Source organism: Malaclemys terrapin, chromosome 4, assembly GCF_027887155.1.
Source record: "Malaclemys terrapin pileata isolate rMalTer1 chromosome 4, rMalTer1.hap1, whole genome shotgun sequence".
Classification (NCBI taxonomy): domain Eukaryota; kingdom Metazoa; phylum Chordata; order Testudines; family Emydidae; genus Malaclemys; species Malaclemys terrapin.
The window spans coordinates 2,004,844-2,031,811 of record NC_071508.1 but is presented as its reverse complement, the minus strand read 5'-3'; the positions used below and the strand labels follow the sequence as shown (position 1 = coordinate 2,031,811).

At 49.8% G+C, this 26,968-nt stretch overlaps 1 protein-coding gene and 1 pseudogene across 1 annotated transcript; one reads left to right on the top strand and one right to left on the bottom strand.

The window, feature by feature from the left end:
* The first annotated feature begins 1,789 nt into the window (after positions 1-1,789).
* Positions 1,790-5,156, top strand: LOC128835912 (serine protease 33-like). Its single transcript, XM_054025806.1, is given in 6 exon segments — positions 1,790-1,853; positions 2,516-2,542; positions 2,638-2,782; positions 3,050-3,327; positions 4,007-4,149; positions 4,647-5,156. Coding segments are annotated over 6 exon segments (963 nt in total). The 3' UTR covers positions 4,953-5,156.
* Positions 5,157-7,216: 2,060 nt separating this feature from the next.
* Positions 7,217-26,439, bottom strand: LOC128835521 (serine protease 27-like; annotated as a pseudogene).
* Positions 26,440-26,968: the final 529 nt, after the last annotated feature.

The window sequence follows — 26,968 nt, the reverse complement described above, 5'->3', positions numbered from 1 at the left end:
TCCGCCTCCTCCCATGAGCACACCGCAGCTCCGCTTCTCCTCCCTCCCAGGCTTGTCACGCCAAACAGCTGATTGGCGCAGCATGCCTGGGAGGGAGGAGAAGCGGAGCTGCGGCGTGCTTGTGGGAGGAGGTGGAGCAGAGGTGAGCTGGGGCAGGGGGGCTCTGGGGAGGGCCGCAGCAAGTAACGGGCGGGAGCAGAGGAATCGCTTGCGGTAACACGAATTTGGATATAATGAAGTAAAGCAGCCCCGTCCCTGGAGCGCTGCTTTACCGCATTATATCCGAATTCACGTTATATCGGACCACATTATATCGGGGTAGAGGTGTATCTAAAAGGTTGTTACAAAGAGGAGGGAGAAAAATTGTTCTTCTCAACCTCTGATGATAGGACAAGAAGCAATGGGCTTAAATTGCAGCAAGGGAGGTTGGACATTAGGAAAAACTTCTTAACTGTCAGGGTGGTTAGACACTGGAATAAATTGCCCAGGGAGGTTGTGGAATCTCCATCATTGGAGATTTTTAAGAGCAGGTTAAACAAACACCTGTCAGGGATGTTATAGATGGCGCTGGTCCTGCCAAGGGTGCAGGGGACTGGACATGATGACCTTTTGAGGTCCCTTCCAGTTCTATGAGTCTATAATCCTAACACATTGTAACATGATTATCTAATCAATTATATCCCACCAGCAAAATTCATTATACAGCAGACAGAAACAATCAAAGCACCAGACAGAGGCCATACAGATAAACAATAGAGAAGTGGGGACCACAAAGACAAAACAATAAAGAAATGAGGGTTTCACAACTACCAAACAGAAAGCTATCAAACTAAGTTTTCTTTGACTCTTCTAGGCTCTTCCCTTTATCAGGAGGTGATCGATCGGATCGCTTTTTGATGTGTTTCATAGTTTGAAGGCCAACCGAGATCAGGATCCCTGTCACACCAGGCCCTGCACAGACCCCTCTGGCTGAGATCGGGGACCCGTTGTGCCGGATGCTGCAGAGACTGACTGCGTTTGCGGCTGGGATACGTCAGCCAGGGCTGTGCGGGGGTGGGGGGGAGAGGGTGTGAAGTTTTGGGGGATGGGGCACAAGTGAAGGAGCCACGGCAGGGTAAAGGAAAAAAGCCGCTCTGAGCTCAGTGGTGGTGGCGTGTTTCTATAGCCCCCCCCCCCATGTACCTCCCCTCCCCGCCTGCTACCCCCTGCCACCAAACTGCTGTGGGGGCAGGAAATCTCTCTGGTGCCCCCGGCTGCTGAAGGCCAATGAGCGAGAGCAGCATGGGAGGCTGCTCTCTGCGATACCTGCCTGGGGAAAATGCGGTGCAGGCAGGTTCCTGGAAGTGGAGGGGAGCAGGAGGGAGGTACCGAAGAACGAGCCGGCCAGGGGTTTCCTGACCTCAGAGCACTGGCCAGCCGTGGGCACCGAGCACCGGACAGAAGGCCCAGCCTGGCTACCTCCAGCAAAGGGACAGTCCTGGGAAAACCTGGGCAGGTGGTCCACTGACTGGGGATGGTTCCACAGAGCAGGCTTGAGTTTCAGCCCTGATTTCTCCTCCCAACAGGTATGGTCTGGCAAGGACCAGATCTCGGTTAAGCCATGCACGGAGTGGAGGGGGAGAAGAGGGTCTATGAGCTTCTGCTTTCACTTTCCTGTATTTTAGAGAACTTGGGGACCGGAGATACGGGCTCAGACGTGCTGTGGCTTCTTGATGCACACGGCTGTCTGCTTTGCTGGCTGGAGGCTGAGCTGGGCCATCCCAACCCAGAGTTCCTGTGGGGCTGGATCATGGGAGGCCTCTGCTCCCCGCTGGCCGTGCTGCTGCTGCTGGTGCTGCCGTCCCCAGCGCATGGTAAGAAGGACCAAGGGATCCAGAGAGATGCAGAGCCGCGGAGAATGGAGCAGAGGGGACAAATCTGCCCTAGGCAGGGGGAATAGACTGGAGGGGATGATCCTGCCCCAGTAGACTGGCTCTGACCCTTTCCCAGAGCCTGGGTTTGCGGGTTTGTAGGTCTGGGGACATGTGAGGAAAATGGATCCTGTGCAGAGAGGGGCAGAAATGACAGTGCTGGTCCCCAGGCCCTGATGTGCAGAAAGGGACCCTGATCCTCACCCCCCACACACCCCCTGCAGGGGCCGGCATGACCCCAACCACTCTGACTCACTCCCACAGGGGCCACAGCCCCCAGCCCCCCTCCCATTTCTTCTGTCCCAATCTCCTGCCCTGAGGCTTGTCTGGGTGGAAAGAGCACATGTGGGTGTGAAAGCTGGGAGCAGCCCTTGTTCGTTGCATGTCAATGTTCACTCTGAAACCTGCTGACACATGATAGCCACCTAGGATTTGGGGTGTAGTATGGGGATTATGGGAGGAGCTATTGGACAGTGTTTGGGGCTTCAATTCCAGCCCTATTCTGTACTTTTCACCCTCCAATCCTCATTTGGACCCTAATGCTGCTCCTGTCCTCATGGCCCCAATGCTGTAATGTCTCCCCAACATTTCTGTTCCCTCCACAGGTGCTGAGGAGAGTCAAGACCAGCCAGGTAAAGACTCAGGACTCCTGGGTTCTATCCTTGCTTCTGGGGGGGGAGAGATGTGCACCTTGTCCTGTGTTAAAATGGCTCCCTGGTTTGTGCAGTGTTCAGCCGTATCATCGGAGGGCAGGATGCCCAGGAGGGTCGATGGTACTGGCACGTCAGTGTGGAGGAATATTATCACCACGTATGTGGAGGATCCCTCATCTCAGCCCAGGGGGTGGTGTCAGCTGCTCACTGCTTCGAACCGTGAGTAACCCTGGAAGGGGATCCCTGGCTGCCCTTACTTGGCTTGCAGTGACATCTGGCTGTGGCCGTCAGCCCCCTTAATGTCTTCCAGCTCTTGGTTAAACCATCGCCATGGTGCAGTGTGGCTGTTCCCCTGCTGCCCCCACCCCAGAGCTGGCTGTGTGGCTGTTTCCCAGCCTCTCTGCCCCAGAAGTGGCTGCATTTTTGTCTATGTTCACAATCTATCTTCCCCCCCCCTTGATTGGTCTTTTCCGCCCCCTCTCCCAGCTATCTCCCTGACTCTGCGTATCGCATGAACCTGTGAGAGAACCAGCTCTATAACCCCTTCTTCACCCGGACTTCATTCCCCGTGAGTCGCATCGTCATCCACCCTGACTACAACCAGAGCACGTTCTTCGCCGACATCGCCCTGGTGCAGCTAATGAAACCGGTCAACTTCACGGACACCATCCGCCCCATCTCCCTGCCGGGCCCCTCCACCCAGTTCCCAGCAGGGGGAAAGTGTTGGGTCACTGACTGGGGCAGCATCAGATGGGGCTGTGGAGGTGAGGGTGGGGTTAGGAGCTTGGTGGGGCTAAGGGGTGATTGTGGGGGACTGGTGTTCAGCCCCTATCCCTGGGGGTGTCTAATGGCTCCAGAATTTGTGAGCCCTTCCCCTGAGCTCTGAACACACATGGGTGTATAGCCACAAGGGAAACCACATGCGCGCGCGCACACACACACTGCTCCGTCCTCTCCAGCACTGTGCGCACACACACACCTGATCCCTACACACACACACACACATACACACACTGCCCTGATCCCTTGCAGCACTGCACACACACTGCCCAAGACCTCTCCAGCCGGGGCCAGCACTATATACACACACACACACACACACACACAGCCCCCATCTTCTCCAGCACTGCACGCACTCACACATACCTGATCCCTGCACACACACACACTGCCCTGATCCCCTCCGGCACTCTGCACACACACTGCCCTGGCCCTCTCCAGCAGGGGGCCGCACCACACACACACACACACACACACACACACACAAAGATTCTCCCCTGACTGTGACGTTTATGTGCACTGTGAGTTGTAGCCCCTAGATGGCGACATTGTTCACACACTCAGCCAGTCCGTTAGATTGGGAGAGATTTTTCCCAGCACGGCCCCGTCCTTTCCAGCTCCCTCGGCCTCCCAGTGGCTCTATCCCCGGCTCTCTCATTCCAGATACATGGAAGCCGCCCAAGACCCTTCAGGTTCCCCTCATCACTGTGTCGACCTGTAAAGAAAACGTCTCAAAATGCAAACATCAGATCCAAGATGACGTGCTGTGCGCGGGGTCCGGAGGTGACCGTACTGGCCCCTGTGAGGTGGGCTACTAGGCTTAGGGGGCAGCACTGGGGCTCCTAGAAATTATCTGGCACATTGTTCTGTTTGCAAACATTGGCCCTTCCTCCCCCACTCTCAAAAAAGGCCCATGTGGGTGACGTTTTAATTTGATCTTCCTCCACATCTCGTTGACGAAGAAAGCAGCTCTCCCAGCAGCAGTGCATTCTGGGAGATCTGACAAGTCACTCTAGGATGCGGGGAAACTCTCTGAGCTCCGGCCCCACCGAACTGAGAGGGTTAAACTTAACCTGAGCTCAATGCCAGAGAAAACAAATCTAACAAGGGCGGTAGCTCTTCCCTGGCACTGCAGCAGGACATGGCATGGAGGGAAATGGGTCTTGTGGGTTAGAGCGGGGGGAGGGGGGGCGGGGGAGCCAGGACTCCTGGGTTCTCTCCCTGTATCTGGTAGAGGAAAAAGAGGAGCCTCTTTGTTCGAAGGGAGGCTCTCTGACCGTAATGTCCCTCTCTCTCGACTTAGGGTGACTCTGGGGAGCCTCTGCTCTGTGCAAGCAATGGCAGCTTTGTCTTGGCTGGAATCGCCAACTGGGAGATTAACTGCACAGCCTTCCCACCCCCCCACCCAGGGGTGCACGTCCGGGTCCCAGTCTATGTCAACTGGATCCAGAATGTCACGGGTGACGCTGGCCTCTCGATCGTCTCTCCTGCCGTACTCAGTCCCGGTACTACCCCATTGGGGTCCCGAAGCAATGGCTTAGTCTGCTCATGCCTAGTGCTGGCTCTGGCTGTACTGGTCCTTGCTGGGCTCCTGCTGACGGCCCTGTGACCTGCCCCATTGGGGCTCCCACCCGCGCCAACCCCCCCGGCCCAGATAACATGGGAGCAGAACCCCCCTCCTAAGCATGAGCGGCAGAGAGAGCAGAGCTGGCAGCCCCCTGCCAGCTGGGGTGTGTATAGACCCCCCCTTAGCACTGGGTGTGGGCCCCACGTTTCTGGGGTCTGTGGGACGCGGCTGGGAGAGGCTGGTGGATAGAAGCGCAGGGGTGCTACAGGGATGGGGAGGGGAGGGAGCGGGGGGGTTATATCCAGCACTTCCTGCAGCTCTGTAGCAACCCCGGGGTGACTGGGAAGCCGACGGGGAAGGGCCCCACAGCTGCTCTGATCTCGGGACTTGTGCTCTGAAAATCGTCAATAAATCGGTTTTGCAAATTCTGACTCCTCCTGGCAGCAACCGCAACCTACCCTGCAGCAGCTGGTGCCGCCTGCAACTAGGGCCAGTCCTGCCACAGCAACAGCGTCCCACGGGCTCCGCGGCTTGGTATCAGTGGTGGCATGGCAGAGTGTGGGCGCTGTAGGGTGACCAGATGTCCTGTTTTTAAAGGGACAGTTTCGTTCTTTGGGATTTTTGCTTCTATAGGTGCCTATTACCCCCCAACCCCTGTCCCGTTTTTTCACAGTTGCTATCTGGTCACACCCAGTACTTGGTCCTGCTAGTGAAGGCAGGGGGCTGGACTCAATGACCTTTCAAGGTCCCTTCCAGTTCTAGGAGATGGGATATCTCCATTAATTTATTCACCCACGAACGCTCATGCTCCACTACGTCTGTTAGTCTATAAGGTGCCACAGGACTCTCTGTTGCTTTTTCCATAAGAAAAATGCTGCTTGAAAACTTAGAGTCAAAATCCAATGATTTAGACTTGTGAATTAGGCTTGTTACGAACGGGCTAGTGAATGGAGAGGTCTGATTTGAGGTTTACTTTGTATATTTTCACGTGTGGTGTTCACATTTTGTGTTCTCGCGTTATAAAGCTTAGATGCTTTGGATTGCATTTGCTATCAGTAAAATAATTGCCTGACCCCTCCCCCCTCCCAAAAAAACATTTCCTGCAACTGAACAAAATTAAATAGGTAAAAATAGATAAAATGCTTAAAAATAAATATTATTATCTGTCAAAATTATCAACAAAATAAAAATTCAATTCTACTGACCCTATTCCTACCCAGGCCGGGCAGACACCAGGTCTGTAGCCACCGTTTGGCTGACTTACAGTTACAATTGATACAGTCGATTATCGAAGCCATTGTATTGTCCAGCATGGCCATGCCCTGCTCTCAGATCCGGCTTCCACCAGGTCAGGGGCTGGCATCTGAGCCTTGACTGACCACCCAGCCGTGAATTTTGGTTTCCTGGAAGTCAGTGGCTGGGGCATAAAAGTCTGTGCATGAGGAATTGTGAGAGATAAAACAGTGTCCTGTAGGTTGGCGTTGGCACCCCGGCCACTGCCCCTTGCCACCCTGAAATGGCAGGCTGGGTTCTCCTCTTCTGCCAGGGTTATTGGATGAGCACCGGGCATCGCATGATGTGTCACATCTAAGCTCCAGGAGTCAGGTGATCACTGATATTCTCAAGGGGTCAGTTATTCATCTTTGTGGTGCCAGAGAAAAACTTGACATGAAGGCTCAGAAAACCAGAAGCTGCGTTTTCCCCTTTTCCCCGCCTCTGACCTCCCCGAAAATCAGTAGGGTTCTGGCCATTGGCACCTAGAACATTCCCGGGACTTTTGGAATGCCCTGGATGTGGCGTTCAAACGCGGTCACGTTACAGACAGGATCACTGCTGCACCCTGGCTTTGATAGAGACTTTGGAGGAACCGCTTCAGGGCACCTGACCTTCAAGGGATCCCCCTCTTCCTTCAGAGTCAGCCGTGTGGCTGCAATGGTCCATTGTCCAACTCCGGCAGACCCCGGCTGAGTTCACACGCTCTGCCTGCCGGAGATCCCTGGGGATCAGTGTCAGTTGTTCAGTCCTTAGGGCTCCGTTGTCCTGGCCAAACCTCCATTGACACGGGTCCATTGCAGCCAGTCCTGTAATGACCCAGCCACCCTACCCCGGTTATGTCATCCAAACACCCTTTTTCACTCCTTGGTAGCAATGCACCATAGAGAGGGAAACTGAGGCACGCATCAAACATAGGACAGGAGATTCCTACTTCATCACAGCCCCACCTCAGACAAAAGGTGGGTGTGAACCTGCCAGGAGCTATTGGCTGAGGATTGGTTTAGGTGGGGGCAGGGGCGGGGGAAGAGAGATCACACGGGAGCTGAGGAGAGACAAAAGAGAACAGAGAAGAGCAGAGAGAGCGGCAGAGGCAGGAGCCTGTGAGCAGTGTGACACCAGGAAAAGCTACACCGAGAGTTTGGGGCTGTGCTGGCTAAGGGGGCTGGGGAGGGGAGCTGAAAGCTAAAAAAACTGCTCCTTTCATTCTCAGCTCCTCCTGGGTTTGGAGAAGCAGGACTTTGTATGCTCCGTGTGTAACCACCAGGAAGCTTACATAGATCCCTGGGGCTCTGTGTGCGTGTAGCTCAGAGGAACCATGCTGGTTTGGGGAAGGATTGCAGGCGTTCTGCTCGGAGGATGGGTGTGATGCTTGCTTTGTCTCTTTGAACCCCTTCTTGATCTAGGTCAGTTTCAACCAGTCCCTTAATGACCCTATTCGTTCCTCCCAGACAGAACGGTGACAAACACCCCCCTGTGCCACTTGGTCTCCCCTGAGAGCAAACTGGAGCCTGTTTTCCCCTGGGGAAAAGTGAGGCTTCCTAAAAATATTACAGAAAATCCCCACTTTGTCTGTCCCCATGTCCCCTGTCTAGCGAATCCTACTTAGTTGATGGTGAGTCCTTCTGTCATAAAACAGTTTTACTGTCCTTGAGTCACATAATCAGGGTAACAACACTTTATTCCTCCTGCCCCCAAAACAGAGAAACTGGGAATCCCACACCAGCCAGATAGCAAAAGCACGGGTCTGACCACCACCAATCAAGTGTTAACACTGCAAGGACCTTGGTCTGAATGTGTATAAAGGATCTCTAAAATGTGTGTAAGACAGAGTTTTTGTACTAAGGTGCAAAGCTCTCTTTTCTTCTGCAGAATAAAGCAACTCTTCCTTATCCCTGTCTGGCTGTTATTGGCTCTCAGCTAGGTGGACCCGATATTTCGGTAACAATATTGAAATCAGGCGATCAGGGGCTGTTCGGTAGGGGATCTGATCTATCACCTCCAAAGAAAGGGAAGAGCCTAGAAGATGTAAAAGGAAATTTAGTTTGATAGTTTTCTGTTTGGTAAGAACTCACGTATCAATAGACACAGCTGGGAAATCCTTATGTCTTTATAGATGTAGTTGTGAAATCCTCACTTCTGTATTGTTTTGTCATTGTAGTTCCCACTTTGCTGTTGTTTATTTGCATGGTGTCTGTCTGGTTCTGTGATTGTTTCTGTCTGCTGTATAATTAATTTTGCTGAGTGTAAACTAATTAAGGTGGTGGGATATAATTGGTTAGCTAATCATGTTACACTATGTTAGGATTGGTTAGGTAAATTTCAGAAGAATGATTGGTTAAGCCGGTATAGCTAAGCATATTACTATATAAATTAGGGGTGTGATGTTGTGCAGTCTATATGGTTTTATAAAAATATGATAATGAGTGAATATAATGTAACTGGGATGTGCTTCATGCAAAAGGTCTCTTGTAAGGTATCATTACAAAGCTTATAATCTACTGAGTGTGGTCATCCTATCTGTATAAATGTATCATTCTTGTATCTGGAACTAGAAATATGAAATATAACTCTGAGGGCCTATTGTAATTATGCAAAGTGTGGGCCATTAATGGTGGTTTGGAATCTTGATGACTCCCATTAACCAGGACCATTGTCTGCAGATGGTTTTACCTGTAAGTCTTCCTGTATATGTGTGTGCTGGCAAGTGGGTAATGAAGTCTTGCAGTGACATATGATCATGTCACCTGAACTGGAATCCATCTTTAACCTGGTGCTTTTCCAGTGAGGGGGGGTGGAAACCCAGAGAGACAAAGGATCCCCACCTTATGCAAAAGCTATATAAAGGGGTGGAACAGAACAAAGGGGTGAGCCATCATGAGGAATCCCCTAGCTACCACCTGAGCTCGAACAAGAGCTGTACCAGGGGAAAGAATTGTACCCAGGCCTGGAAGGGGTCCAGTCTGGGGAAAAAACTTACTGAAGCATCTCTGAGGATGAGATTATCTGTATTTAGTTTGATTAGACATAGATTTGCGCATTTTATTTTATTTTGCTTGGTGACTTACTTTGTTCTGTCTGTTACTACTTGGAATCACTTAAATCCTACTTTCTGTAAGAGGCCAATCAATTACACTTATTGAATGTTTTTTTCCCCATGTTAAGTTCTCCTCACACCTTCTATGGGTCATCTCGATTATCTCGTCAGAGGGTTTTTTTCTTCTGCTGCTGATAGCTCATCTCAATTGATTGGCCTCTTACAGTTGGTATGCGTACTTCCACCTTTTCATGTTCTCTGTATGTAGAAATATCTTCTGTCTGTGTGTTCCATTCTATGCATCCGAAGAAGTGGGCTGTAGCCCACGAAAGCTTATGCTGAAATAAATTTGTTAGTCTCTAAGGTGCCACAAGTACTCCTGTTCTTTTTGCGGATACAGACTAACAAGGCTGCTACTTTGAAATCTGCAGTTCTATAGTTATACACACAGTTAGGCATCCTTTATAGGTGTGATATTAACATGTGATGTAGTTACTCCAGTATCTCCAGCCATATGGACGCTCTTATTTTGTTTAAACCAGTGATCTCTTGTTACCTACCTCCATTTCAGAGTAGGTTTAAGCTAAACTAAAATTAGCCACTCTCAGGGCTAGTCTACACAAAAATTGCACGTGTGTGTGTGTGTTTAAACAATGTCACCATCTAAGGGGGCCCCACAAAAAGATCTGCACTTTTGGCAGCCTGTAGATCTTTTTTGTGGGGACCCCGTGAGCCCGGGGCCCTGTGCTGCAACCCCTAAAGCCCCTGCGTTAATCCGGCCCTGGTTGTGGGTGGCCATGGATCCAGTGTCCCGGCTCTCTCCCTCTCCCCAGTTTCTCTCCCACCTCCCAAAACGCTGCAGGAGGTTCAGGACCAGCTGATGGACACTGCAGCCTGCAACACCCTCTACAACATCGACCCAGACCTGAAGACCAGCAAAATCTCACAACTTGTTGAAACACTTTGGAGTCAAAGCTTCACCCATCATCTCTGTGTAACCCACCTGGGAACCTGGGCCTGGTGACGAATTCATTCCCTGGGACCCTGGCTACTGTCACAGACTCTGGATTTCTTAGGCGCCAGTTTGTGAAGGTGTCCATAGCGACCAGCCAACGTTCTCCACTAGAGTCTGTCTGAGGCAAAGTCCAAACCACGTCAGCAGTAACCTGCCCCATTGGTGCCCCCACAAGTTACTGCCACGTCGGGGCTCTGCGTGTTTTAGGGGAGCTCTTTTTTGCAAGGAGCATCACATTCCATGTGCCCACCAGAAATTCGCCCTTTGCTTGGCTAAAGTTTTACACCCCTGAAATGTCCAGTAATTTTAAGATGATGGCATGACCCTTTTCAGTGTATCTGGTACAAACAGCTGATCCCTGGATTCATCCCTCACTCGTTGACTCTTCACTTCCATCACTAGATGGCAGCAGAGAGCTCCTTCCCCCAGCACACTTCAGGACAAGGCCGGATGAAAGATTTCCGGTGACACTTTTTTTCAGCTGTAAAATGGCAATTCTCTGAGCTGTCTCAGACGGGGGGAAAATCCCACAAATTGCAAAAGGTTTTGACGATCTATTTTACCTCCAGCTTATGAAAGAAAGAGTACCAGGAACTCTACACCCCTCACTCGTCTTCATAGCCCAATAAATCTTTGCAATGGATTCATCTGAAAAGTAAAACCCAGAAGGAGCTTCTCTCTCCTGCGGGGTGTAGACACCAGACTGTCTTCTCCCTCTCTTGTCAGTGTGAGGTTTGCCTCCACACACCCTGTTAACTTGATAAGTCTGTGTGCTGCTTGTATGGAAATGGAGCTAAACACACAGTCCTTTGTTTGGGCTAGACATGTTTAACAACTCCCCGACACATCTGTTTTGAACTCATTTTAGTGACCATTCCAGTGAATGTCCATAACTCTTAATACCCCTTGTGTACATACATCACACAAAGATATGAATGATCAATGAGTTATTAGGCATATTTTGCACAAAGATTGTTACAATAGTGTGTAGAGTGTGAATACCAGGTGCCTAGCGTCACAGGTGACATGGTCTACCTGTACCAAGGGTGAGGAAGGGCTGGTGTGCGAAGGGGACCAAATCTAGGACGGGGGTCACAGGATCAGCCGCAGAACCACAGTGAGGAGAAGGACCCTGGAGATGATGGCAGAGGGACTGGCACTACTCGGAGTGGTGGTGGTAGATTTGTTGCCGGCACAGAGGCCCGAGGACAGCAACAGCAGGTTCATTGCCCGGTGTGCTTCGCGCCAATAAACACACCAGGTGGAGAAACAATCAAAGTTTATTTGAGATCTCAAAGCGGTGCAAGGAGACTGGCACGTCTCAAATCAAGCACACTATCATAAGCAGTTTCTCTCTTCTTATACATTTTTGCAGCTAAGCCTCACCCACCCACACCCCTCCCTTCCCTGGTAACAGTTACTAAGCAAATAGCAATTACATTTAAGCAGTTAAGTCATTCTTGGCAGCTATAAGTCTAGCTTGTTAGTAACTTCTTTAAGCCGTTATCTTGTCCTTTTTCCCTTTGAACTGTTATTTTCCCTTCAGCCAGAAACATGCAGGCCTCATTATTACCGCTTGATACCAGTGTGAGCAGGGGGTTGCACACAGATAACTGGTTGCTTACACATTCCAATTGCACCTGGCTTGTGAGGTCGATTAGAGTTTAAACATGGAAGAAGTTTGGTTCTTTTGGGCCTAGTGCAGGAAGGCTTCATTGACACTAGTGGCCTTCCACCCTCCCGAGTTACCTAGGGTTATGCCTAGTGACACCAACACCAACAGATTGATGGGCACTGTTAATAGTGACGGTGGTAGATGGATGGGCACTGCTTGGAGTGATGGTGGCAAGGGGCCTAGCATTGTTCAGAGGAAAGTTCACCACCATGAAAGTCATACCAGGAATGTTCTCCTGGATCCAATTCTTGTGGGCATTCGGACGGTTGTAAACCCCAGGGTAACCAGGGGCAACACTGGTTACCCCGTTCACTGTCATTGTCAGTGTCCAGCTCACAATCCCAGCAAGGTACCAGGTCCCATCCTGTTCACACACCAGGGGTCCCCCGAAGTCACCCTAGAGACAGGGAAAGAAATGGGGCTTGAGGGGAGGGGACCAGTCTCCATCATCCACAAGGGCCATGGTGGATTCTCCATCTCTCAATGGCTTCACATCCCCACTGGCTGCCTTTCTGGGTAATGCTTTATCCAAACACAAGTCTCTGGGCTCAGTGAAGGGGTAACCCGGTGCAGTTGTGGGCTGGGTTATATGGGAGGTCAGACTGGATGGGCTGATGGACCCTGCTGACTTTATACTCTATGATACATCCTCAGGCCAAGAGGTGTCTTATCTGAACACTGGGGAGTGAACTCAGGGCTTAGCCCCTCCATCCAGGCCCACTGTTTGGTGGGTCCCATCGACACACAACACCAAGTCAACAGAGACAATGAGCCAAGAACAATGGGGTCTGCACTATTGGTGGGAGTTTGTGCAGCACCCAGTAAAATGGGGCCCCAATCTCGATTCTTGCTTGCATGATGTGAGCCCTGATGTTTGTTGCAGTTTGTGTATTGCCCAGTGCAAAGAGGGGCTCCCAATCTTGGTCAGAGAATCTCACCCAAGCAAAGCCTTTATAGCCTTCCATGGACCCAGCACACATCATGTCCTCTTTGATGGGGTTGTAACCTGAAGGCTGTTGTAATGCTTTCCGGAAGAGATCATTGCAGATCGTGGAGTCTACGGTGAGCACCTCCAATTCCTGTAGCGTCTTCGGTGGGTAATAAACCGCTGGATAGAAAGGCCCAGGGCAGGGTGACTCACATGGTGTGAGTGGAAGTCACATAAAAAGCTGTCATATTAACGATCTATAAGAAATTGCCAACTCTGGGAGGGGAATGGGATCTAGTGAGTTAGAGCACAGGAGGACGGGAGCCAGGACTCCTGAATTCTGACCCCAGCTCTAGGCGGGGAGTGGTACATAGTGGGTTGGAGTGTGTGTGTAGGGAGGCAGTTGATGAGTTTAACACATGCTAAAGGCAACAACCCAGTATTTTAGGTGTGCTCCTCTCAGCTTTGCAGCCCCTATCTTATTTAGAAGCTGAAAATTTATTATAGACACTTGGGGCCAAATTGTCAAAGGGATTTGGGCACCTAAGGGAATACGAAGGCACCTAATGGGGTTTTGAAAAGCTCAGAAAAAGCCTACTAGAGCTGGCACTTTGGAACCTAAGTCTATCGGAGAGACAATGGGAGTTAGGCACCTAACCTGCACAACTAGGTTTGAATACCCCGTTAGGAGCCTGTCTGCACTTTTAAGTGCCTAAACCCCTTTGCCATTTGGGCCTGCAGGGTGTGTGTGAAAATATTGCCTCTTGTCTACACACAGTTTGCCCTAGTTTGGTTCATTGTGTTTAAATCTCTGAGTGGATGCTGCTGGGCTCCAGGTCAGGTCACCACAGATGGCCATGAGGATATAACTAGGTGTGTGATTTGATAGTGCTTGGTGACAGCTGGTGGCAGCCTCTGACACTGCTTCCTGTTGGTCTAGAGTCAGCATTACTAAATATACTGGTGAATATTAAACCAACAGGAGTGGTTTGAAACCCATATTAGGGCGCACACAGATACACACACATATAACATCCATTCCTTGTGCCAGGAATTGAATCCCCCATTTGAGCTGCAGCCACTAGATGGCGACATTGCTCAAACACACACATCCCCCAAAAGATTGACAGCAAACTGGTGCACTGTCTTTGCATGGACTAGCCCTGAGAGTGGCTAGTTTTAGTTTAGCTTAAACATGCTCTGAAATGAGTTAAGGTAACATGGGCTGACACCAGTATAACTAGGGTTGACAGAATTCAATTTTTATTTTACCTTTTTATTAATGTTATGGATAACATCAATGTTGATTATTAAGACTTTTTTTTTTCAATTTGTGTCCATTTAAATTTTCACAATTGTGCAAAATGATGGGATTTAAGCCTTTTAAAAAAATTTATTGATTAAAATTTTCACCTTTGGAGGGGTGGGGGATAGCTCAGTGGTTTGAGCATTACCCTGCTAAACCCAGGGTTGTGAGTTCAATCCTTGAGGGGGTCACTTAGGCATCTGGGGCAAAATCAGTACTTAGTCCTGCTGATGAAGGCAGGGGGCTGGATTCAATGACCTTTCAGGGTCCCTTCCAGTTCTATGAGATAGGTATATCTCCATATATTTTTATTTATAAATTATGGGAGGGATCAGACTATAATTATTTGATGACAATAGAGGTTGTGATTCAAAGTTTTATAACTATTCAAACAAACTGGTTGACATCCTCTGTCAAAAAATATAGAGTAAATATCTTTATATCAAACGCTAATCATTTTTCAAACAGTATTTTTCTTACTTTGCCTATCATTAGTTTCTGTATGTATGGTGAAATGAATATTTACTGACATTTACCAATAAAAATGGAATCCTTCCAAGTAACTGTACAACTGAACCTGTATAACGATATCACCATATAACTGAAGCTCTATAACCATGTAATTGTACAATTGTGTCCGTATAACCATAGAACTGTGGATGTACAACTGTAAAACTGTATCTGCATAACTATATAACTGTACAACCCGATAACTATGGCTGTATAATCATATACATGTACAATTGAACAGTCATGCCTGTAATCATAATTGAGTAATCATACAGCTGTGGCTGTTTAACCATAAGAACGGCCATACTGGATCAGACCAGTGGTCCATCTAGCCCAGTATCCTGTCTTCTGACTGTGGCCAGTGCCATTCACAAGGAAAGAACAGAATGGGAGAATTCATAGAGTGATCTGTCCCCTGTCATCCAGTCCCAACTTCTGGCAGTCAGAGGGTTAGCAACACCAAAAGTTTGGGGGTTCATCCCTGACCATCTTGGCTAATAGCCATTGATGGACCTATCCTCCATCAACCTTTTTTGAACCCAGTTATACATTTGACCCTCACAACATTCCCTGGCAGCGAGTTCCACAAGTTGACTCTGCGTTGTGCAAAGAAGTACTTCGTTTGGTTTGTCTTAAGCCTTCTCCCTATCAATTACATTGGGTGGACCCTGTAGTGGACTCGTGGTTGTGCCTCCCCCTCTGGGTTGGAGGGAGGCCACACCGCCTCACTACGTCACTGGGCTCATGGCCTAGTATCAGGGGGAATCAGCAAATCAGTTGTTAATGTCCCAACCCTTCTAGCGGGCAGAACAAATAAGCACCCTCTAAGCTCTAGCCCTTAGGTCGGGTGGAGCTGATGAGTAATCGATAGCTTGAGCCCGTAAGCAGGGGAGCGCTGGCAGTTTATCATCCTGGCTCTTGGGGGTAACAGACAACACCGGCTTTGTGGCCTATCCAGGGATGGAGTGGCAGAGGGTAGGGGGACCTGGGCCCCCCCAACTCCGCCAGGTCTCAGCCCAGGGCCCTAACAGTGGCAGGGTGTCCTGCCACTAGGTCAGCGGGGATCCTTCCACCACACGCTGACCAGCTATTAAACTGCAACACAACCAAACTAAAGTCTGGTTTCCCTGGGCCACTTCCTACCAGAGTTCCAGATCAGGTGCCATGGTCTCTGGCTTCTCTGTTTCATCAGGGTACTCAGCCGCTGGCAGTCCCACCAGCTCCTCCCCAGCCTCATTCCTCTCCAGGTCCAGGGTGCTGCCTGGCTCGGCAGCAGGGTTGGCGGGCAGCAGCAAGCAGGACATATTTGTCTCCTTCCCTGGCTCTGCTCCCACTGAGCTAGGGGCTCAGCCTTTTGTACTTCCGCCCTCCCCCCCCTCAAGGGAGGGAGTTCTCATTGGAGGAGAAGGTACCTGTATTTGCATCTGTCCTGGGTGTTCCTGGGTGTTCTTGTGTGTTTGTTTGTTTTGGTTTGTAGGGGCCGGCAGGGGCTGGGTGCTGGGACGGACGCCGAGGCCTGAGCAGGGGGCGGGGCTTGGCTGATTAGGGGGCCCATAAAAGCGGCCGCCCACCCAGGCAGCGGCACAGCTGCGAGCAGCGGCACCGGAGGCAGCAAACAGGGCGGCTAACAGGGGAGTTTGAGAGGGAGTTCTCATTGGAGGAGAAGGTACCTGTATTTGCATCTGTCCTGGGTGTTCCTGGGTGTTCTTGTGTGTTTGTTTGTTTTGGTTTGTAGGGGCCGGCAGGGGCTGGGTGCTGGGACGGACGCCGAGGCCTGAGCAGGGGGCGGGGCTTGGCTGATTAGGGGGCCCATAAAAGCGGCCGCCCACCCAGGCAGCGGCACAGCTGCGAGCAGCGGCACCGGAGGCAGCAAACAGGGCGGCTAACAGGGGAGTTTGAGAGGGAGTTCTCATTGGAGGAGAAGGTACCTGTATTTGCATCTGTCCTGGGTGTTCCTGGGTGTTCTTGTGTGTTTGTTTGTTTTGGTTTGTAGGGGCCGGCAGGGGCTGGGTGCTGGGACGGACGCCGAGGCCTGAGCAGGGGGCGGGGCTTGGCTGATTAGGGGGCCCATAAAAGCGGCCGCCCACCCAGGCAGCGGCACAGCTGCGAGCAGCGGCACCGGAGGCAGCAAACAGGGCGGCTAACAGGGGAGTTTGAGAGGGAGTTCTCATTGGAGGAGAAGGTACCTGTATTTGCATCTGTCCTGGGTGTTCCTGGGTGTTCTTGTGTGTTTGTTTGTTTTGGTTTGTAGGGGCCGGCAGGGGCTGGGTGCTGGGACGGACGCCGAGGCCTGAGCAGGGGGCGGGGCTTGGCTGATTAGGGGGCCCATAAAAGCGGCCGCCCACCCAGGCAGCGGCACAGCTGCGAGCAGCGGCACCGGAGGCAGCAAACAGGGCGGCTAACAGGGGAGTTTGCAGGGGGAGGTAAGGGGGGAGGCAGGAGGGCAAGGTGTGGTGTGTGCTCTGAGTCCACAGGCACCGTGGGCAGGGAGCCCAGCAGGCATGAGCCAAGCAGCAGCAGCAGACAGAATGCAGATGGCTGCATGTGGAAGCTGTGGTATGTATATGGTCCTAGCAGGGGAGCCGGAACACAGGTATGTGTGTATGAAGTGTCGCCTGATAGTGTTACTGGAGGAAAAGATTAAGGGGCTAGAGATGCAGGTAGATACCCTGGTGGAGTTTAGGCGGGGGTTTGAGCAGCTGATGGAGGACAGGCAAGGAGGGGCTGAAGGAGAACGCCCTGCGGCGCAGGTAGAGGCAGAGGAGGGTGAGAGGGGAATGGAAGGGGGAGAGCATGGGAGGTGGAACCATGTGACTGTCAGAAGCAGGCCAAGGAAAAGAAGGGCCAGTGAGGGGGGAATAGAACTCAGGAATAGGTTCGAGTGTTTGGATAGCGAGGTGGAGGGGCAGCAGGTGGCGGCTGAAGGTGGGAGAGTGAGGAAGAAGAGAAGAGCGGCTAGTCCGAGAGAGAGAGGGGAGGAGTTGATGGAGACAGCACCAATTCTGGGCCCCGGGAGGATTCAGGAAGGCATAAGGGGGAGCATTAGGGAAGATAGGAACAGGCTCAGGTCAGGACTAGAGGGATTAGAGACTAGATTACTAGATGGCACTGTTGCCAGGCGAAGGCAGGTGTATGTAATTGGAGACTCATTACTGAGGAGATTGGACAGGCCTGTGACCAGGGCGGACCCGGAGAACAGAAGGGTGTGCTGTCTCCCGGGCGCAAAGATACGCGATGTGGACCTGCGGTTGAAAAGGATCCTAAAAGGAGCAGGTAAGAACCCCTTGATAATCCTTCATGTAGGAACGAATGACACGGCTAGGTTCTCGTTAGAGAGAATCAAGGGAGATTATGCCAGGCTGGGGAAGACGCTCAAGGAGATAGAGGCTCAGATTATCTTTAGTGGGATTCTGCCCGTTCCGAGGGAAGGGCAGCAAAGGGCTGATAGGATTGTGAGAATAAATACTTGGCTAAGGGAGTGGTGCTATAAGGAGGGCTTTGGGATGTATGGCCACTGGGAGGCTTTTGGGGACAGACACCTGTTCTCGCGGGATGGGCTTCACCTGAGTAGGGAAGGAAATAGACTTCTGGGAGGGAGGCTGGCTCATCTTATCAAAAGAGCTTTAAACTAGGAAGTTTGGGGAGAAGGTTGGGAGATGCACAGTTAATCTCCACGCCAGATTCCAGTATGGAAAAGGTGAGTAAAATGAGAGGAGACATAGCCGGGGAGACGAGATTGGACGTAGGAAGGACAGGGGGGACGGGCGCAAGGAGGCCCGCAACATATAGTGCTACTAATGGGAGACAGGCTAAACGACATACATTAGGGTGTTTATACACCAATGCGAGAAGCCTAGGTAATAAAATGGAGGAATTGGAGCTCTTGGTCCAAGAGCTGAAACCGGATATCGTAGGAATAACAGAAACGTGGTGGAATGACGGTCACGACTGGAACACAGGTATGGAGGGGTATACGCTGTTTAGGAAAGACCGGAACAAAGGTAAAGGTGGGGGGGGTGGCATTGTATGTCAACAGTGAAATAAGCTGTAAAGAAATAATAGTGGATGGATTAGATAACACAGAGTCCGTCTGGGCAATACTCACACTGGGTAAAAGGACTACTAGAGCCTCTCCGGGGATAGTGCTTGGAGTGTGCTATAGACCGCCGGGATCGACCCAGGATATGGATAAGGAACTATTTAATGTGTTTAGAGAAGTAATTACTAATAGAAACTGTGTAATTATGGGGGACTTTAACTTCCCGGATATAGATTGGGGCACAAACGCTAGTAGTAATAATAGGGCTCAGATGTTCCTAGATGTGCTTGCTGATCAATTCCTTCATCAAGTGGTAGCTGAACCGACGAGGGGGGAGGCCATTTTAGATTTGATTCTGGTAAGCAGTGAGGACCTCGTTGAGGAAGTGCTAGTGGGGGACAATTTGGGCTCCAGTGATCATGAGCTAATTCGGTTTAAAATACATGGGAGGAGTAACAGAATTAAGTCAAAGACTAGGGTTTATAATTTTAAAAAGGCCAATTTTAACAAATTAAGGGGACTGGTAAGGGAAGTGGATTGGGCAAACGTATTAAGGGATCTAAAGGCAGAAGAAGCCTGGGATTACTTCAAGTTAAAGATGCATGAGCTGTCGGAGGCCTGCATTCCAAAAAAGGGAAAAAGATTACAAAGCAGGAGATTTAGACCGAGCTGGATGAGCGACCGACTCAAAGGGGTGATTAGGAAAAAACAGAAAGCGTACAAAGAGTGGAAGAGGGGAGGGATTAGTAAAGAAACTTACCTTAGTGAAGTCCGAGAATGTAGAGATAGAGTGAGAAAGGCCAAAGGCCGTGTAGAGTTGGACCTAGCGAGGGGAATTAAAAGCAATAGTAAGAGGTTTTACAGCCACATAAATAGGAAGAAAGCAAAGAAAGAAGAAGTGGGACCGCTGAAGACTATTGCCGGAGAGGAGATTAAAGACAATCTAGGCATGGCGCAATATCTCAATGAATATTTTGCATCGGTGTTTAATGAGGCCAATGAAGGTATTAGGGATACTAGCACCGCTACAGAGGGGCATTCGGGATGGGGGATTACCGCATCCGAGGTAGAAACAAAACTTGATTGCCTTAATGGGGCTAAGTCGGGAGGACCGGACGATCTTCATCCGAGAATATTGAAGGAATTGGCGCGGGAAATAGCAGGCCCGTTAGCGATAATATTTAATGAATCTGTAAACTCGGGGGTGGTCCCGTTAGACTGGAGAATAGCCAATGTGGTTCCTATTTTCAAGAAAGGGAAAAAAAGTGACCCGGGTAACTACAGGCCTGTTAGTTTAACATCTGTAGTGTGCAAGGTGTTAGAGAAAATTCTGAAAGGGAAAGTAGTTGAGGACCTTGAGGTTAATGGCAATTGCGATAAATTACAACATGGTTTTACGAAGGGCAGATCGTGCCAAACGAATCTGATCTCCTTCTTTGAGAGAGTAACGGATTTATTAGATAAGGGAAATGCGGTGGACCTAATATACCTGGATTTCAGTAAAGCGTTTGATACTGTACCCCATGAGGAATTATTGGTTAAACTGAAAAACATGGGGATCGATATGAAAATCCAGAGGTGGATAAGGAATTGGTTAATGGGGAGAATGCAGCGGGTAGTATTAAAGGGTGAACTGTCGGGTTGGAGGGAGGTTACTAGTGGAGTGCCTCAAGGTTCGGTTTTGGGACCCATTTTATTTAATCTATTTATAACTGACCTCGGGACCGATTGCAGGAGTGGGCTGATAAAGTTTGCGGATGATACGAAGGTGGGAGGCGTTGTAAATTCGGAGGAGGATAGGGATATCCTGCAGGGAGACTTGAATGAGCTTGTGAATTGGAGTATCAGAAATAGGATGAAATTTAATAGTAAAAAGTGTAAGGTAATGCATTTGGGGATGACTAATAACAATTTTAGTTACAAGATGGGGACGCATTGGTTAGAAGTTACGGAAGAGGAGAAGGACCTAGGGGTCCTCGTGGACCGCAGGATGACTATGAGTCGACAATGCGACGTGGCGGTGAAAAAAGCCAATGCGGTCTTGGGATGCATTAGGCGAGGTATATCTAGTAGGGATAAGGAGGTCCTGCTCCCGTTGTACAAGGCGCTGGTGAGACCTCACTTGGAGTACTGTGTGCAGTTCTGGTCTCCCATGTTTAAAAAAGATGAACTCAAACTGGAACGGGTGCAGAGAAGGGCCACTAGGATGATCAGAGGAATGGAAAACCTGTCGTATGAAAAGAGACTAGAGGAGCTTGGGTTGTTTAGTCTGACAAAGCGAAGGCTGAGGGGGGATATGATTGCTATCTTTAAATATATTAGAGGGATTAATACAAGGGAGGGAGAAGAATTATTCCAGCTTAGTACTAATGTGGATACGAGAACGAATGGATATAAACTGGCCGTGGGGAAGTTCAGGCTTGAAATTAGACGAAGGTTTTTGACCGTCAGAGGGGTGAAATATTGGAACGGCCTTCCGAGGGAAACGGTGGGGGCGACGGACCTGTCTGGTTTTAAGATTAAGTTAGATAAATTTATGGAGGGAATGGTTTAATGGTAAAACATAGTAGTCAAGGAAAACCAAACAATGGTAGGTAAATCGTATAATGGCTGACAGGGGTCAGGCTGGTGACTCTTGCCTATATGCTCGGGGTCTGACTGATCGCCATTTTTGGGGTCGGGAAGGAATTTTCCTCCAGGGCAGATTGGCCGAGCCTCTGGAGGTTTTTCGCCTTCCTCCGCAGCATGGGGCAGGGATCTCTAGCAGGAGGGTCTCTGCCGATTGAAGTCACCTAAAACAGGATTGGGGACTTCAACAGCAGAGTCCAGGGAAGGGGTAGGGACGGTTTTATGGCCTGCAGCATGCAGGGGGTCAGACTAGATGATCATAATGGTCCCTTCTGACCTTAAAGTCTATGAGTCTATGAGTCTATGAACTTTGGGAGGGGCCAAGCCCAGCCCGACTGTAACTTTTGTTTGTGTTAAACCTGCTGCCTGTTAATGTCATTGAGTGACCCCTGGTTTTTCTATTATATGAAGGGGTAAATAACACTTCCTGATTCACTTTCTCCACACCAGTCATGACTTTATAGGAACACATCCTCACCTTACATCTGTAATTGTCTAATGATACAACCACACAACTGTGGCTTTATAACTAACAGTGTAACCACCAGCAAGTTATTTTTAGCTGGTTCTGCATCCTGGAAAGACTCCCTACCGGCCGCATCTCTGTGTACGCTCTTCCCCTCCCCACCCCTATACATATATACATGCTGGCAGGGGCAGCGGGGAAAGGAGCAGAATGCTGGCAGCTCCTCCAGCTGCCGTAGCACCCCCAGCCCTCCTGTCCCCAGGTAATGTGGGATGGGGAGGGGTGGGGAAGAGCAGGGGGGTCCCGGGTTGGGGTTGGGGCGGAGTCATATGGGGAGGTCACGTGCCCCCCCATGTTCGCCGGTGTGCCTTCCCCTCCCGTACTGCTAAGAATTTTTATTCACTTGCACCACTGGTAACCACGGCTGTATAACCGTGTAACTCTCAGTCCATCTGCATACATAGGAGGCTGCTATCACTCAGCCCATAACCTTCACCCAGTGCTGGGTCCTTCCACTCCCCTTCCTCTCTAACAGCTACGAGTCTGCCTCACCTTGTGGATGAATGTTCCCCCAACCAGTCACCCAACAGGGCTTCCCAGCAGGCACATGGACAGAGGCGTCGAGCAGACACACGGGGCTGATGGCTGCCGTGAATGCAATTGGCTTTTACAGCTCCACCAGGGCGATGTCGGCCTGGACTGTGACATTGTTGTAACTGGGATGGAGGATGACCCACTTCACCACTGAGAATGTCTGGTTGCGGGTCTGATCGAAAATCTGATTTTCACCCAGCTGCACCCGATATGCTGAATTGACCACAGGCCTGGACATAAGAAAATCCCATTAGGGAACAGCCTCAGATGGATGGCTCACACAACACTGAGTTGCAGCCAGCTCTGGGGCAGGGAAGCTGTGGAATGGCCAAGCAGTAAAGCCAGTGAAAAGGGAGAGAGAATCTGTTCAGAGCAGCCGCAGTCACTGTCTCTGCCCTGCCTGGGGTACTCACGGCGTGAAGCACTGAGCTGCTGACACCACCCAGCTCTCAGAGATGAGCGAACCGCCGCAGACATGGGAGCCATTTCTCTGCACGCTGACCTGCCAGGGCCAGGCCCCATCCTTGGCATTTTGGCCATTCAAGATGCGCCCTGAGACCAACTGCTTGCCAGAGACTGGGAAGAAAAGAGGGAAACTGCATTATCCCCGTGCAAGGGAGCTAAAGGGGGAGAGTGTAAATAGTTAGACGTGTTACCTGATGACGGGAGAGCAACTCATTCCCCTCCCCAAGCCTGGGAAAGAACCCAGGAGTCCTGGCTCCCCGCTGCATTCTTTTTTCATGAATCCGGGGCAGGTAACACTGCCATTTTCTTGTGGGCATCTTACATGGGATTCCAACTCCCACAAACACTGTGACACTTTTCAGGGTGACCTGCTGTGTTTGGGTTGCACCATTACCTCCTGCAATGAGCAGGAGGGTGCCCTGTCTGTGCCCATCAGAGAAACTCTCCCAGCCATCTGCTGCTGGTATCACAGGCACTCCACAAGCCCTGCTCTATCTTCTGCAGGCAGCAATTTGCACACCTGACTCCGTTACACGCCAGTGCCCAGTCCCCTGTCTTCTGCACACCCACAATGCACAGTGATCCGCTGCCTCTGCGGAAACAGAGCTCCACAACTTGCTGTTTTCACCTCAGTTCAATCCTCTCCTTATTATTGGGCACTTCGATGTTTTGACAGAATATACCCCTGGATCCTCTATTGTAATAATCTCTGTATAAAGTTTGCCATGCAAAGTATCCTTTGAAAACTCATAATTTGCAGGTCATTACTGTCTTGGTAAAATATGTGAGGCCACATTGTATGTGAAGTTATAAAATTCCCCTCTATAATGATACTAAAGCATGTTCCATGTCTGGGGACTGGCTGAACCAGTTCCTCAGAGACAAAGGGCAAGCTGATGCCTCAGCCAGGTGTCAGCAAGGCCAATGGGCCATTGCCTGCTTAATGGCCATTCTTTGGCAGGAAAAGGGGCAGGGGTGAAAAATCTACATCTTAGCAGAGAAACAGCCTGGACTTCCCATCTAAACAGACTGCCTGTTGTCCTTCTCCCAGCGTGAACTGCTTCTGAAAAGGGGACAGGACTATAAAAAGAAGGGGCAGACACCCCAAGGCACCCTTTCCCCCTGCCTCTCTCTCTCTCGGTCCATTGATTCACTGCAGATGAAGGGACAAAGGAAGTAGCTATAAAACAGAAGCAGGGGTCCTCGCCTAAGAAGTTTGGCCAGTAAGACAGTTGAGAGCATGTGGTGAAAAAAACTTTCCTTTGAATTTAACATAGTCTGTTCAATTAGGCATTGGTTGTGTTTTATCTTTATTTTTCTTGTAACCATTTCTGACTTTTATGTCTCTTTACTTGTACTCACTTAAAATCTCTCTTTGTAGGTAATAAATGTGTTTTATCTTATCCAGTATGTTCACACTGAAGTGTCTGGGTAACTCCATTTAGGTAACAAGTTGTGTGCATATCTTTCTCTTAAAGGAATAACAAGACTCAATATATTTTCATCGTCCAGGAGAGAGCCGGGCAGTACAGGACATACATTTCTGGGGTGGAATCTAGGACTGGGGGTGTATTGGGGTCACCATATGATAATCTTTGAAGCTGGTAAGAGCCAGAGTGTGGCTGGCTGGCTGGCTGGAACACACACAGACATAGCTGGGAGTGACTCACATGCTGAACGCTGTCTGTGAGCAGTCCAGACTGGAGGCTACAGTGACAAGACATTGTAATGGGCACCCCAGAGAAGAGGGCAGGGGTGACACAGCTACGCATTGGTCTGGATTGTACCCTGGGTACGTCACAGATGTGTCTATAGTAAAACCAAACTGAAGTTGATTTAACAGGGGCTGAGGGAGAGATTCAAAATAAAGGTGAGGAACAGGATGTGCAAACAGAAGGTTACAGGTGAAAGAAAAACATAGAACACAGTCTACAGCTTGTACCTGTTAGCAAGGTACTGTCCTGTCTGATAAGGTGTTACTCACCCCATGGTTAGTTCTTTAAACGTTTGTCTAGTCCATGAAGCTGGGATCCACTGTTCATCAGACTCCCCCACCCCATAATGGATAACCACGGGGACCAATCTTTTGCATTCTCCAGGGGTTCATTTGTCTTTGTGAATCTCCAATCTGCATCTTTTCCAGGCAGTAATCAGAGGCTGTTTTCATGGGTGCCCAGTTTTCAGACTCCCCATCAGATTTGGAACAAAACATCCGATGTCACCTAGCTCTAAACTCATTCCCCACACAAACCACAAACTACAATCAGCTGGACCTCAGAGACCCCACATGCCCCTTTCATTGTACATGGTCAGGCACAGATATAATACCCCTAACAGCACAGGGCTGGGTGAGTTTGGGCATGTCTACATCACAAGTGCTTCGGGAGTGACGAAAGAGTGGGCAGAGCTGGGATTATTATGGGGTTGACGCTATCTTGGAAGTTAGTTTAAGGTTCTCATGAAATTAGGGATACAGTTATCATTGGGTTAAGATTAAGGTTATGATGGGGTTAAGGTCATCGTGCGTATAGGGTTACCATCAAGGATAGGGGATGAGGTGCTATCAAGGGAGAATAGAAACTGAAAAAGGAGAACCCAGCATCCCACTGAAATCACAGGGCTCATTCTGGGAGGCAGAATACAATGAGGCTGGAAACACCTGGGTTCCTTTGCAATTTATGGGCCCAGCCCAAGGGTGCTTAAAAGTAAAAGTATTATTTACATAGGCCAATCAAATTAACACAAGCCGTCTTGTGGAAACTTTAACCCTAACTTCCAGGATAAATTTTGTTATAACCCCAATGATAACCTTCATCCAATAACCTTAATCTTAAGCCAATTATAACCTTAATCCCAAAATAACCTTAACCCTTATCCCTAACTCCAATGATATCACTTTATCCCTCCCCCCCCCCCACCTTCTCTAACATACTAGATGCCACTCAATTCTCAGAGCTGGAAATCGGACCCAGGATTCCTAGCTTCATTCTCATTACACATGGCATGGGCAGGTAAAGCTGGCATTTTGCGGTGGGTGTCTTACCTGCCTGATTCTGACTCCCCTGAGCACCTAGGGAGTGAAGAAAGAGAAGACAAAGATATTAATCAGGGGGGTGTTATACACAGTCATTTCACAGTGTATCTGGGGGAATGACTGCCAGTAGCTCAAACCACAGTTCCCATGCTCCACCCACTCTCCTGAAACATCCCTGTTATCCTCTGCAACAGTTAAACATCTTAGCAGAGTCACTATTCAACTCACCATTTACAGGTTCCAGAGTTAACATTCCCCATTGATCTGAGTAGGATGGCTCAGGACTGAATGCAGAAATCAGGGCTAGGTGGGCAGGGGTATATATGAAGGATGAAGGTGTTGGATCCCCCTGTTATTCGTTAGCCCAATTCCCTCTCCCACAAGCCCATCTCTCTCTCCCCTCCCCATGGCAGGTAGGGTTCAGTCTCCCATCTCCACTCCACCCCAAACTCACCCTGCACCAGGCTCGCTGACAGCAGTGCTATGGCCAGTGGGGAGCAGAGACGTCCCATGACGCAGCCTCTCCTGGTGCTGTCTTGGCCAAACCCAGATGCCTCCATTGTTCCGACCAAAGCCTGGCTGGGGAACAAATGCACTAAGGCAGGATTTTATAGACAAGGCTCCTGCCTCCACCCTCCCCAGATCTACAGATAACAGATGTGACTGATCCCACAATGAGACACTTAAATGCTGTTTATCTAGCAGGCAAACAGGGTGCCAGCATTCTCATTCTACTCTGCCTGGAATTTCCCGCGATAGGTGTCCTGTAAAATCAAACAAAAACAAGAAAAGGGGAGGTGCATGGCGATTTTCACTTCCCTGTTTTCTTAGCAGCTGAATGTGTAAAGGACGGCTAGCCAAGGACATAAAGGTACCATGGCGTTGAGATTATCAATGTGGTTCGGTGAAGATTATCCTGGGGTTAATGTTATAATGGACATTAGGATTAAGGTGGTTCATCGATTCTAAGGTAAGAAGGCACCACTGAGATCATCTAGTCTTATCTCCTGTATAACACAGGCCAGAGACCTGCCCCCCAAATAGCTCCTAGAGCAGAACTTTTAGAAACACATTCAGTCTTGAATTAAA